General features: G+C 55.3%; 1 protein-coding gene and 1 pseudogene across 3 annotated transcripts in view; one reads left to right on the forward strand and one right to left on the reverse strand.

The window, feature by feature from the left end:
* The window catches only part of PNPLA7 (patatin like domain 7, lysophospholipase), a 41,380-nt gene that overhangs the window by 8,023 nt on the left and 19,174 nt on the right, over window positions 1-14,183 (forward strand). For all 3 annotated transcript variants that reach the window (XM_075559729.1, XM_075559732.1, XM_075559730.1), the window contains 9 exons: window positions 1,531-1,631; window positions 1,765-1,911; window positions 2,266-2,343; window positions 2,881-3,086; window positions 4,503-4,634; window positions 10,470-10,593; window positions 11,278-11,391; window positions 11,658-11,727; window positions 13,050-13,199. In XM_075559729.1, the coding sequence (XP_075415844.1) occupies window positions 1,531-1,631; window positions 1,765-1,911; window positions 2,266-2,343; window positions 2,881-3,086; window positions 4,503-4,634; window positions 10,470-10,593; window positions 11,278-11,391; window positions 11,658-11,727; window positions 13,050-13,199 (1,122 nt within the window). The remainder of the gene's footprint in view (window positions 1-1,530; window positions 1,632-1,764; window positions 1,912-2,265; window positions 2,344-2,880; window positions 3,087-4,502; window positions 4,635-10,469; window positions 10,594-11,277; window positions 11,392-11,657; window positions 11,728-13,049; window positions 13,200-14,183) is intronic.
* LOC142457770 (large ribosomal subunit protein eL6 pseudogene) lies at window positions 8,168-8,908 on the reverse strand (annotated as a pseudogene).

Here is a 14,183-nt window from a genome sequence, read left to right on the forward strand (position 1 = left end):
CCCACTGGCCAGGAAACCCATGGAGGCCAGTGTGACACTGTGTGGTGTGGACAGGAGCCCAAGACCCAGAGGGAACGGGCCTGCACTGTCTGGACCCCTCCCTCCTCCATGGGTCACCTGCCGAGCTGCTGGTGTGAGCCCTTCCTCCAGTCTGGCTCAGCATCCTCATCACCTCACCTTGCTTCCTGGCTCCTTAGCGATCTCTTGCTGTCTCCAAGGAAATCCGTTCAGGGCCCAGCTGCAGACTCCGTGCCAGGGTGAGATGAGCAGGGGATGGTAACCACAGGGTTTGTACCACATTTGGGGTGCACAAGTCAACCATACAGCCAGGTGCGTCAGGGCCCCACAGATGCCTGTTGGTCTCTGAGGCTGGCCTCCCATCAGCTCCTGAACGTGTGCGCGGCCAGTCAGGTGGTGCCCTCTCGACCTGCTCTCCTGCTAGGTCTGTGTGCTGGTGGCCCTTGGTGATGCCCATGTGCCTTGGCTTCACTCTCAGCCGGGTCTAGGAGGCTCTCCACATAGGGAGCCTGGGTCCAAAGGCTGGACTCACTCTGGCCCCTCTTTCTTTGTGGTTCGACGCAACATCACCTGTGGCTTACTTTTTATCTCAAGTTAGGACTGACTGAAGCTGCGTCCTCACCCTGTAGATTATGCAGTACATCCTGCCTCCTTATCTAATGGTGCCTACTCCCGCCTCATTTGCCTCAGCGAGGGAGGAATTACAACACAGACAATGACATTAGACCACAGAACGGAGAAGGATGGGATCCCGAGAGTCACGGCCCAGCCAAGTGCACACACACTGGGGACACAGTTCAATCCGCAACAAGCCTGGTGGTGCTGCATACACTGATGTGCCCTTCGGCTGCACCAACCCTCGGGCCCATTCCTCGGGCGCCTGGGGCAGGCAGGCCAGGCACCTGAGGGCTGGCCCTTACCTCGTCCCACAGGCTGCCTGGTATGGAGGCACCCATGCCTGGTGGCAGCTTTATGAACACGGCAGGTGTGCTCCCCAGGTGGCTGACCCAGGTCCAGCTAGCCTGGGTCCCTTTCCTGGCTGCCCAGCCGCCCTCTCTCTGACTGTCTGGTCAGTGGGACTCCTGTCTAGAGGCCTGCCAGGTGCCCACATCATTTGGCGCCTCCCTCAGTGTCTTGTCTGACACTCACCTGCATCCGCAGTGCCTGCCTTCCAGCCCCGACCCCCATGCTGTGCAGACCCATTGTCTTCAGCTAAGGAGTGGACATCCAAGCAAGGCCTTCCAAGGCAGCAGCTGGGCACATGGGTGACCAAGGCCTGGCTGCATTCTCCTGATGCCTGCACTGTACAGACCTGTCATCTGTGGCCAAGGAGGTGGACAAATAAGCAGGGTCTTCAGCGGAGGCAGCTGGGCACTCGGGGGCACCAGCTTCTGGGCTACCTGGAGTTTGGGTGGGCCTGTGAGGTGTCCTCAGTGTCCCTTTGTGGCTCTCTCCTGAAGTCCCAGCCCCTGGAGTGGAAGTGGGTGCCCTGAGTGCCTCCTCCTCATCTAGGTAGCTCGGTGGAGACCAGCTTGGACCTGCAGACAGCCTACTGCCACGCTCGCACCTCCTCGCACACCGACGAGCATGCTGGGAGCTGGGCAGCTGGCAAGGTGGGTCCTGACGGTCCCTCCTCAAGGGCAGGAGTCCAGCATCTGCAGCAGGCCCTCAGCCAGCCCCTCCTGCCCAGACCAAGACCCCAGGCCCTGGGCCAGCCTTCTGACGCCAGTGCTCTGTTCTCTCCAGTCCAAGAAGAGTGTGTTCGTGTCGGAGACCCCGTCTGCCATCTTCCGCTACTTACAGAGCCACTCGGACGAGGCCATGACCAACAGGAAGACAGATGCCATCTTCAGGGCCGCTAAGAAGGACCTGCTTACGCTGATGAAGCTGGATGTGAGGGGGGATGGGGCGGGTAGGCAGGGTGAAAGCAGTGGAGTGGTGGGAGAGCAGGGGTGAGGCAGGGCTCCCCCTTGTCTGGATGGGACCTCTGCCCACTGCCGAGCTGTGTCCCTCTGTGCCCTGCACCGGTCTTTCTGGCAGGAGCCCACACTCGGCCTTCTCTGTGGGCAGGGCCTCCTAAAGCCTTGCCCCCTTTCTCTGGGGACAGTGCTTTTGGCTCGGGCTGAGTGTCTTCTCCCCTCTGACACACCCACCCCTGGTGCCAGCTGTAGTGGCCATGATGGGCAAGCTCACGCGGTCTTGTGGCTCCTGGCTGGCTGCCTCACTGCCTCCCTACTTCCATCTCAGGACCCCTCCCTGCTGGACGGCCGAGTGACACTTCTCCACGTGCCGGCGGGCACTGTGGTGTCCAGGCAGGGCGACCAGGTGTGTCTGCAGCTTTGGATCCTGAATGGTGACCACAGCCTCTCTCCCTGGGGCAAGTTGGCTAGTGCCACTCTGCCAAGATGTGGGAACTGAAGCCCAGGGGGTTCCAATGGAGCCTCAGATACCCCTGACGGCGGTCATGTACTGTCACCTCTCCTGGGTGTGTCACACCAAGCCAGGCCATCAGAGGCCAGCCCTGCAGACTTGGGACTGTGTGTGCTGCCCCATCTGGGCACATGGTGCTGGGGCTCAGGCGGGGGAAGAGGCAGGGTTAGGGACCCAAGGGCACTGTAGCAACAAAACTCTGCCCTTTCTTGGTTCCCCTGGGGGAGCAACCAGGAGTCAGGCAGATAGGACAGGGCCAGGGCTCTGCGAGCAGGAAGCAGGGGAAGGCCAGAGGGTGTACCTGGTACATGTGATGGGTGATGCAGCAGGGGGCAGGTGACTCAGAGACAGGCAGGACGAGGGGATGACTGGCACAGGGCACAGGCCGCGCGGGGGCTGGCCATCCTGCCTGACATGCTCCTGCCTTCCCAGGACGTCAACATCCTGTTCGTGGTGTCGGGGCTGCTGCATGTGTACCAGCGCAAGATTGACAGCCAGGAGGAGACCTGCCTGTTCTTGACGCACCCCGGGGAGATGGTGGGCCAGCTCGCTGTGCTCACAGGCGAGCCCCTCATCTTCACCATTAAGGCCAACAGGGACTGCTGCTTCCTCTCCATCGCCAAGAGCCACTTCTACGAGTGAGGCCTCTGCCACCCGTGGGGACCACGCGTGTGCGCGTGCATGATGCACGTGGTTGTACACAATGGTGTGAATGTGTGTGCATACGCATGTGTGTGACAGGAAGCATGGCAGCATATGTGTGTGTATGGTGTGTGATGTTACAGCATGCTAGTGTTTGTGTGTAGTAGGTGTGTGCATATATGAATGTGCGTGGTGTGACAGCATATTAATGTGTGTACAAGTGTGTGCGTATGATGTGCGTGGCATGTCCATGGGCATGCATGTGGTAACAGTGTGCACATGTATGTGTGACATGTGTGACAGGAATGTGTGGCAACATATTAGCATGCATGCATGTATTATGTGTGTGGCGTGTGGATGGTGACATGTATATTTGCACATGCATGTGTGGTATGTGACAGCATATTAGCGTGTGTGCAGGTTTGTGTATAATGAGTGAAGTGTGTGTCAGCAGGAAGATATGACAACATATTAGCTTGTGTGTCCCTGTATGATGTGTGTGATGTGCATGTGACAGCACAGATAACATGCAGCATATTGATGTGTGTACATGTGTGGCATGCATGGCATGTGCACGACAGTGCGTGTACGCACCTGCAGACAGGTGGGTTGGGCCATCAGATGGTGTGCAGCCTTGCTTCCTCCTTTCTCTTGGGCCTGGCTTACCCTTTGGGGATCACATTGGCTCATTTCTGAGGTCCTGCGGTCCTCTGGGCCTGCAATGCAGCGCCTTAGGGTGACTGGCTCCTGCCCATTCCTGCACCCTGCCCTCCTACCCATTTGTGCCCTGCTCGCTACACTTCCCAGTGCCCTGCCCTCCCATCTGTGTCCCATGGTGCCTGCCCTGAGTCTGGGCTCCCCCTGCCAACAGGGTGTCTGACTTTCAGGCAGTGCTCCCATGACCCCTCAGCACATCAGTTAGCAGTGATACCACCTCCCTCCGCCTCCCTCCAGCCCACCCAATAACAGCCTTTTCTCTGCTTACCCCTGGGCCTGAGTTTCTGTTGGCCCCCAGCTCCTAGCAGTGGTCTGACATATGGGCCAGACAGACCTGTGTGGTGGTCCTATGTCCGTCATCACCCCAGGTGCCTCTGCTGCTTGTACTGCCCAAGTCTGCAGTCCCACCTCACGCCCATCCCCTGTTCCCCATCCTCACTTCCCTCTAGTGCCTGCCTCTCCCTGCGGGGGGTTGGGCACTTCGCAGCTTGTGTGGAGGCAGGGGCAGGGAGGTGGGAGTAGGTGATGGCTGCTATGTGTCTGTTAGGTTTCCAGAAGAGGGCCCAGAGCTGTTCCCATGGGTTGGCTACAGGGCCTCCCCATCGCCTGATCCCAGGCGTCTCTGCGGGGAAGCTTGCAGATGGGGTTAGGGTTCGATTTCTGTGGTCCTTGACTCAGGTCCCCTGGCCCTGCAGGATCATGCGGAAGCAGCCGACGGTTGTCCTGGGTGTCGCACACACCGTCGTGAAGCGCATGTCCTCCTTTGTGAGGCAGATCGACTTTGCCCTGGACTGGATGGAAGTGGAGGCCGGGCGTGCGATCTACAGGTAAGGTGGGCAGGAGCCCCAAGGGAGATAAAACAGGTGAGGCCCAGGCTGGCTGTGGCTGTGGCTTGAGGGCTGCCTGCAGCTCTGTTCTGGTCTCACACAGCACTGGCAAGAGCAGACATTCACAATGTTGAAGCGATTGAAGATCGCACCTTAGTCTTCCAAGTGGCGTCTTTGCTCTTGAATACTTTAAAGAGGTCTTCTTCGGCAGAGTCCCACGATGCGACAGATACGTCATTTGACTTCTTGACTGCTGCCTCCATGAACATTGATTGGATACAAGTAAAAGGAAGTATTTAGTGTCAATCATTTCTCCATCCATTGTGATGTTGTTTATTGGTCCAGCTGTGACGGTTCTGTCTTAGGTTAGAAAACTCAAAGCCACTGCCACTGGGTCCATTCCCAGTCCCCGTGACCTGCAGGACAGAGTCAGCTGTGCCACTGGGTATCCAAGACTGTAAATCTGTAGGAACAGCCTCTTCACCTTCTTCCCTTGGAATAGCTGATGGACTGGAATCTCTGACTGTGTAGTCAGCAGCCCAGCATGTAACCTGTGTGCCCTCAGGGCTTAGAGGCGCTGCTGACATGTGTCCATCATGGGTGACGCTATGGACATTTGAAATACCAGGGGCATAGCTTTCAGCACCACAGCCGCACACAAGCCGCCATAGCACGACACACTGACAGATGCGCTACAGTGAATGGAAGAAATGATGAAGTCAAATATTTTCAAAGGGAGGCTCAAGAAAACCAAGTAAAGCATTATAATGAAGTGTGCAAAGACCCAAGGTTTAAAAGCCAAGTAGGAAGGACACAGTATTACCAAAAGAACTGAATAAAGAATTCAAGCCCACTATTGAAATATTGAAGGATCCTAAGGGCAAAATAGTGAACGATCCAGGAAGCAACTAGAGAAGATGGAAGGAGCACACTAAATAATCGTTTGGCGTGCAGCCATTTCAGGAGGTGGTAAGCAGCATAGGGTTAAATCTGACGGCATTAAAGGAGAACGGCCGCCCTGCATTGGAACACAGCACACTCACTGTCACCACGCTGTTCTCAGCCCACAACAACCCAACAGGACAGGCGAAGACTGCTCTACTGTGGGGTTCTGAGGCTGGACATCTTAGGGGAGAAGAGAGCCTCACCTTTCTCCTGAAGCACGGCTAGTGGATTTGAACTATTGACCTTGTGGTTAGAAGCCCAATGTGTAACTCATTATACAACCAGGGATCTTTTGCTGCACTGAATGCATTGTATTGGCAAACATGAACCACAACCAGCCTCCAGCAATTGATGGAGTACCTCTGGAAACGCTCCCGCCGTTGGCACCACAGGAGGCACTCGCCCCACTATGCCAAGAAATCTGGACGACACCTACGTGGCCAACCGATTAGAAAAGAACCATATTTGGGCCAGTTTCAAAGAGAGGTGATCCAACAAAGTACAGACAGTATCCAACAAAATCACATGCAAAGGAGTACTGGTGGCGCTGTTGGAATGGTGCTGGGCTGCTACTCCATCAGCTCTGTCTGCTCCCATAAGATTCAGTCTTAGAAACCCTGCATAGGGTTTCTCTAAGTGAGAAGCCACTCGATGGCAGTGATGTTGTTTTTTCTAATTATGCAAGTATGTTGCTGAAGATTATTTTTATTTATTATCATTTTATTGGGGGCTCATACAACTCTTATCATAATCCATACATATATCAGTTGTATAAAGCACATGTGTACATTTGTTACCCTCATCATTCTCAAAATATTTGCTCTCCATATAAGCCCCTGGCATCAACTCCTCATTTTTCCCCCTCCCTCCTCCCTCATGAAGCCTTGATAATTTATACATTATTATTTTGTCATATCTCACACTGTCCGACATCTCCCTTCACCAACTTTTCTGTTGTCTGTCCCCCATGTAGGAGGTTATATGTAGATCCTTATAATCAGTTCCACTTTTCCATCCCACCTTCCCGGTATCGCCACTCTCACCACTGGTCCTGAAAGGATCATCTGTCCTGGATTCCCTGTGTTTCTGGTTCCTATCTGTGCCAGTGTCCATCCTCTGGTCCAGCCAGATTTGTAAAGTAGAATTGGGATCATGATAGCGGTGGAGGAGGAAGCATTTAGGAACTAGAGGAAAGTTGTATGTTTCCTCTTTGCTACACTCCCTGACTGACTCCTCTCCCGCAAGTGAAAGTTTATTTTCAATGGCTGCAGCAGTACATGAACAGGGAACTGCTGGGAATGCAAGCCCGGTTCAGAAGACCTGGGACAGAGTGTTGTTGGCATCAGATGGGTCTTGGCTGAGAATAGAAAATACTACAAAGATATTTGCCTGTGTTTTATTTACTATGTAAAGTCCTATGACAGTGTGGATTTTTAGAAAGCATGGATAACATAGCTAAGAATGGGAATTTCTTAACACTTAATTTTGATCTTCAAGGAAAGATTGAAATTGTCAAGGATCTCATACTGCTCATATCCATGGTAAATACTCACGGAAGCAGCAGTCAAGAATTTAAACAATGTATTGCACTGGACAAATTGGCTGCAAAGGCCTCTTTAAAGTGTTGAAGAGCAAGGATACGCTCTGAGGACTAAGGTGGGTTTATCACCAGCCATGCTGTTTGAGTCGCCTTCTTTGCCTGTGACAGCTGGACCACAAATAGAGAAGGCCAGCAGATTGTCGGTGCATTCAAAGTACGGTCATGGCCGTGAAGATGGACTGGACACTGGACCACCAGAGGAGCCAACATGTCTGCCGTAAAGGAAACACAGCTGAGTGCTCTTTAGAACATGGGTGGTGAGACTTTGTCTCATGTGCTTTGGACATGCCATCAGGAGGGACCAGTCCCCGGAGAAGGACATCCTGCTTGATAAAGTAGCAAGTTAGTAAAGAAAGACTTTCCACAAGATAAGGTCATTTCCACAGTAGCTGCAGCAGTAGGCTCAAACATAGCAACAGAGATGAGGCTGGCCCAGGACTGGGCAGTGTTTCCTTCTAGTGTACACAGGACCCCTTTCCCTTCGGAACAGACTCAATGGCACCTGTCTTAGGGAGGGGAGAGCGTCGTCACCAGATTCTGAAGGTTCTGTCACAAACTAACACTGGGCAGGACTGAGGAAGTCAATGTTGGTCCAACCCTAAGGTTCTGGCATCAGCAACAGCAAATCAGGAGACACTCAAAAAAAGTGGACACAGGAGCACATCCAAATGAGTAAGGGCAAGGGCTAGGAGGCCTGTGGATCCTGGATAGGGATCGAGTGGAAGGATACCCTAACAGCCGTGGCCATCATCGTGACTGCATGCTGTTGAGACAGTGCCAACCCAGAGCAGCCCTTCCTAGCGCAGGTGGCGCAGTGCCTCGTCCAGATAAGGCCAGCCTCGCATGGATCCCACTGTTGAAACCACGATGCCACGCATTTTGAGGTCTTCCTCCTTTTGCTGACCCTCTACTTGACCGCACCTGATGTCTTGCTTTCTTTTTTCTTTTTAATTTTATCAGTTATTTAATTAGGGTCTTTGCAAGAAACCTAGAACACAAATTTGTGAGGCTAAATTCCATCTGTGAGCGTGAAGGTGGCACGCAAGTAGCCTAGGAGCTGGGGAGCATCTTTGAGTTTTGCTAGTTTCCGAGTCTACGGCATTCTGTGATCTCCTGTTTCTCTCCCTTGGTGTCAGAGATCTCCTCTGCCCGGTGTCTGGGCGTCTGTAGCTACTGCTGCTTGCAGCAGGCGTCTGTGAGATGCTTGGGGATTTTCATACCACTGATAATCAATATTGGTGGAGGTGGCGGTGACAGATTTCTGGTGTGTTCTACACAGTCACAAGCAGCAAGCCACTGCCCAGACACTGCAGATAAACCACTCTCTTGCCTCAGTAGTGTCCCACCAGGACAATCAGAATGCTCCTTGGGGTGCTGCTGGTGCGCATTCTCTTCCTGTGCGGACGGGGCATGTCTTCCATAGGACGACCACTCCGGTATCGCCATTCTTGTCATCACCAACTGGTTTTGTGACAGTAGCTAGGACCTACTACTGCTGCTTCTCAACCCCGAATTTGGCCACTGAATGCTTCCTCTTGGACATGGCCTTTCTGGACTACAGGGCGGAGGGGGACTGCCAGTCAGTTCCTCTGACTAGGATGGGATTTCCGCTGCAGTGGGGCTTTCCCTTCTTGAGCTTGTTGCCTTCTTGGCCATTGGCATTTGCTCTCTTGACTTCAGGCTGCTTCCCCTTGGTATCTGGTTTCTTCTCAGGCTTTTCACCTGCCATCTTGCAAGATGGGAAAGAGAATTAAGGCCGGATGTCTTTCTTTAGGGCCTGGTCCATCCTGATAATATGTCCAAAGGATATGAGAAGAAGTCTCTTTCAGTCAGGATAGACTAAAGAAACAAATCCAGGGAGACTTGTGTGCATAAGAAAGAGCTTTATAGACAAGAGCAATCTTGAGAAAATATCTCGAGAAAACAGCTCAGCCCAGTCCAGATCAAGTCCATAAGTTTGTTATCAGCCCATGTGGCCCATGGCAATCTATAAAGTCCTCTTCAGACTCATGCAACACACGCAATGACACCGAATGCAGGAAGATCACAGGCCAGTGGGTGGAAAGTCTTGTGGATCCAGTGGCGGCAGAGGCATCTCAGCACTGGCAGGGGTCTCCACATGGCTCCTGCAGCTCCAGGGCTCTAGTGTATCTCCATGTGTCTTGTCAGCAAGCATGCCTCGCAGGGAGTGAGCATGTGTCCTGCCTCCAGTGGGCTATGTATCTCCTGTACCTCCAAGTGAGATCATCAAGCTGCAACCTGACTGACAGGCTAAGCCCCACCCCCTCACCCCTAAGTCTCAGATTGACAATAGATGATGTAACCACCACAAAGTCTCACCATCCTCACTTGTAAGGCATATTTTTTTCCTCCAAGACAGGCTTGTTTGTTCTTTGTCAGTCCATGGTTTAGTCAGCATTCTTAGCCAATGGTGTATGTCACGGGCATCCATTGGTCAGTCTCTCTTCCTTGTCTAGCATTCACATGCATATGAGGCCATTACCACGATTGTCACGTGGTGCAACTGATTGCTCAGCATGACATCTGTGCTGCTTAGCGCTTGATTTTTAAAACGATAAATCAGTAACAAAAGCTATTAATTAAACGAGAATACAATAGTTTTAAAAAGAGGCAATTATAGAACAAAACTTAATTTTTGTAAGAACTGGGGAAATGTGATTTTTCCAAATTGAAGGCGGGACAAAAAGGAGAGGAGGTCTAATTTCTGTCACGTTTTACCCCAACCTGCTACTTGTGGAAGGGTAGCCCAGGTAGGTTCAGGTGCTCAGGCCTTACTTGGAGCTCTCTTGGAGTATTGGCTCAGCTGAAAGGAGAAAACAGGTGGGGAGAGAGCCTGGGGCCTGGAGCTGAGGAGTCAGGTGGCCAGCTGGGGAGGCCAGCAGAGGATGGAGCCTGGCAGAGGGCCTAGCCTGCACTTTCAGCAGGGACCATTCCTGTGCTCCAGACGCCTGCCCTCTGAGCAGGATGACCACACAACAAAAGACGCTGGGAGTGTAGCGGCAGCTGTGCGGCGTGTGTGCGGGGCGTCCTTAGCCAAGATGGCCATGTTTCCGTGCTGTGTTCTGAGCTGGTGGGACAAGCTCGGTGAAAGTCTCCTTGGCCCTGTAGGCGCCGAGACTGATCAGCTGCTGGCTCCTTCCCTGGTCTCCTAGCAGATATGGGACAGTGTCACTTCCTCCAATGCACCCAGGGCAGACTGAGGGGAGTGCATGGGGGATGGATGTGGTGGGGGCTGCCCTGCAACCCCAACAGCTCTGTCTGCCCCACAGGCAGGGTGACAGCTCTGACTGCACCTACATCGTCCTCAGCGGCAGGCTGCGCTCGGTCATCCGCAAGGATGATGGGAAGAAGCGTCTGGTGGGCGAGTATGGCCGTGGAGACCTTATCGGCGTGGTGAGGCTCTTGGGGCCCCTCCCCTGGGGGGCCCTCTGCTTGGGTCCCTTGAGTGGGGGGTGCTGCCTTGAGGAGGTGCATGGGGAGGATACATGCAACTCTGCCCTGACCTTCCAGAGCCTGGGTGCCTGTCTGCAGGCACCCAGGGCTTGAAGGACCTAATTTTTGGGGTAGCCAGCTGGGCCCAGGCTGGGCAAGGCAGCTGGAGTTAGAATAGTGGACAAGTCACCCAGATATTGGGGGTGAGGGGAGACAGCTCCAGGGCTGGGGTGCCTGTTGCTGTGTCTAGGTCCCCAGACATCACCCCCATCCTGTGGGCAGTTGCTGAGTGAGGGGACCCCTGTCCCTTCTGTTCCCAGGGGTGTGCAGCTGCTTCTGCCTGCCCTGAGTAGGCTTCCCAGGCTGAGGTTCAATTCCCCCACTCGGTCCCTGAAGAGGGCGTGGGAAATGGTTGTAGGTCCCCAAAGAGGACTGTCAGCCTCCCTCCCACTGCCCCCCTTTCCCGTACCTTCCTCCCCCTGAATGGCCAGGCTTAGGGGTCTTTCCTGGAAGGTGGGAGGGGCACTGGGAGCCTGGTCTCCAGGATGTCCTGTGGCACTAGGGCGCAGTCTGCCCCTTGTACCTCTGCCAGGGTTTCCCTGGCTCTCAGACGAGGTTCCCCAAGCTGTCTGGCTCCTCTCGCAGGTGGAGATGCTGACTCACCAGGCCAGGGCCACCACGGTGCATGCGGTGCGGGATTCAGAGCTGGCCAAGTTGCCTGTGGGAGCTCTGACGTCTATCAAGCGCAAGTACCCCCAGGTGAGGGCCTGGCTGGGGGCTCCAAGGCGTGCAGCTTGTACTTTGAAAGGCATGGGCCCATAGGGAAGGGTGTGGGGGAGTACCCTTTCCTCCAAGCACCCCCACAGTCAAGACATCCTTGCCCATCAAGGCCAGCAAGCACCCCCACAAGCAGGGCCCTCTGAGAAGTGGTCAGTGTCCACCCCTCAGCCTGTCATTATGGGGTCCTGGGGTCTCCCACATGTCCCTGCCTGGCAGTGCCTGAGCAGAGGCTGCTTCTCTGCCAGGTGGTAACTCGGTTGATCCACCTCTTGGGTGAGAAGATCCTGGGCAACCTCCAGCAGGTGACCGCTGCAGGTGAGCCGCCACCCGGGCCTGTGGGGCCTGTGGACTGGCGGAAAATATGGGGCGTGGGCCTCTGGGGTGGTGAGGAGGTCTTCCCTGGGTGAGGCCGGCTGGTGCGAGCATTGTCTAGGACAGACTTTCCTGCCTCTTCCCAGCCTCACTGGGTCTCTGCCCCCATTCTGAATGAGTGGGCTGGGGGCTCCTGCAGCACCAACATGGCCGTGTCAGGGTCCCCGAGGCCCACTGCCTGCACACCTGCCATCCTCCACCTGTACGAGGCCCCGAGGGAGGTGCCCCCACTTTATTCTCTGAGCTCAGAGCTAGCGGGGAGTGGGGTAGGGGTAGGGATAGAGATCAAGACTCACAACACATGTGTCCAAACCACATGGCAAAGGAGTGACTGATTTAATACCAACTGCAGAATACGTAATGTGTGTGGGCATTTCTGACAGTCTCCAGAAGTCTGGAGCTGGGGCGCGGGCCCATGAGGAACGGGGTTCTTGTCCCAGCGCCATGCAGTAAGAGCAGTGAGGGCATGATCTAAGAAAGCAATGCCATCCTACGGCCCCAAAGAGAGAAAGGAGGAAGAGCCACCCAGACTAGTGAGGCAGGGAACACCACGAGGGTACTCCACCCACCCCCATTTGACTGGGCTCTCGGCCAAGTCCACCGGGCCAGTCTCTCCCCTCTTTGAGGAGCCCTGGTGGTGTCAAGGTCACACGCTGGGCGTTGAATCCGCCAGCCCCTCTGCGGGGGGCGGCGGGGGGAAAGGGAGGCAAGATGGGGCTTTCTGCTCCAGGGGGGTTGCAGGCCCGGGAGCTCCCAGGGCAGTTCCTCCCTGCCCCGCTGCAGGGTCACCTTGAGCGAGTGTCCACCCGCGGCAGTGAGTTTGGCTTGGCACCCTCTAGTGTGCTTGCTTTGTGCTGCTTTTGCTTTTTAAGGATTTCTCCAAGTGGACGTTGGGATTTTTTTACTTGGGGCGGTCCCTTTCTTATGCCCCCCAGTGTCTGAGCCCCGCCCCCATAGATTCCCTGCCAAGCCGGCCCTTCACTGCGCATGCGCCCTGCCCTTTGCACCTGGGAGACAACACCCTTGACCCGTGAACCAGTCAGCAGAGTCACTCCTGGTCGGATTTCGGCTTTGGATCCACCGTGTGGGATTGCAGCTCTGGTCCATGGGCATTAGGACCCAGGATGTGGTCGGCCTGGAGGGGAGGGGGAGGGGGAGGGCATGCCAGGTGCCCTGCAGGGGCCAAGCCCTAGGTGCTGGGTCATGCCCACACTCTGTCAGTGCCTCTTCAAGGTGGGCCTGACCACCTGTGCTCATGCCTGCAGGCCACCAGCATGGGCTCCCCATGGCGTACAACCAGTGGGACATGGGTAACCCGGCCAGCAACCTGTCCACGGTGGCCATCATGCCAGTGTCTGAGGACGTGCCCCTGACGGCCTTCACCCTGGAGCTCCAGCATGCCCTGCGGGCCTTCGGTGAGCGCCCCACCACCCCCCCCACCCCCGCCCCGTGCACAGGAGTGCAGCACCTGCTGATGTCAGACTGACAGTGCCACTCTCCACTGAGTCTAGGGGAGCAAGATGCTACTGCCCCATGGAGCCAACTGCCGTTGGCAAGCAACCCTCTCTCTTTGGGGCTCCCCTCAAATCCTGACAGGAGGAGGCAGCCTGCCCACCCCACCCACAGATCTCAGGGGCGGAGGTGGGGTGTTCCCTATGCTGCTCAGAAGACTCCATGGCCACATAATGTCCCTTGGTCAGCAGCTTCCCATGTGTGACACCACAGCCCTGCCCTGGGCAGCTTTACTCAGAGTCCCAGTGCTCCGGCAGGCAGAGTTTTTGGACAGAGGGCACTGGGTGAGTGGGCATTGTGCACGGAGGCTGCTAAGAAACTGGGAGGATCCCAAGGCTTCCCGGGGATCTCCGAATCACTGACTACCTGCAGCCTTGAGCAGCAGACTTCCTGAGCGTCACACTGACAGCTCCACGCTCATTTGCAAAAAGGAGGCTGATGGGCGCGGTGAGCGCTGTGCTCAGGAGACGATGACGTGCCCTGGTGCGAAGGTACATTTCACTATGACGAGGAAAGGGTGGCTAGCCCATACGGACATTCCTAGCGGAAAACAAAACGCTGCTGCCGTCAAGTCCATGTACTGTGCGGCGCCTCAGAGGGCTTTCCAGGCTGCTTCCCAGCACTATGGGAGCAGGCAGCCTCATCTTTGTTCCGGGGTGACTGGTGTCTGTGAGCTGCTGACCGTGGGTTAGTAGCCCAGTTTAGCCCACAGCACCACCAGCCCTGCTCTCTAGGAGGGGCGTTGGAGTCCAGCTGCCTAAGCCTTCTGCTCGCATCCGGTCTCTGGCCTGGAGGCCCCGGAGGGGAAGAGATGGTGGCCCTGTGCCTGGTTATGAGGAACCTCAGAAGGATTCCCATGGTTTCATCAGCATCCCGCCTTCCGTCAT

This window comes from Tenrec ecaudatus, chromosome 10, assembly GCF_050624435.1.
Source record: "Tenrec ecaudatus isolate mTenEca1 chromosome 10, mTenEca1.hap1, whole genome shotgun sequence".
Taxonomy (NCBI): Eukaryota; Metazoa; Chordata; class Mammalia; order Afrosoricida; family Tenrecidae; genus Tenrec; species Tenrec ecaudatus.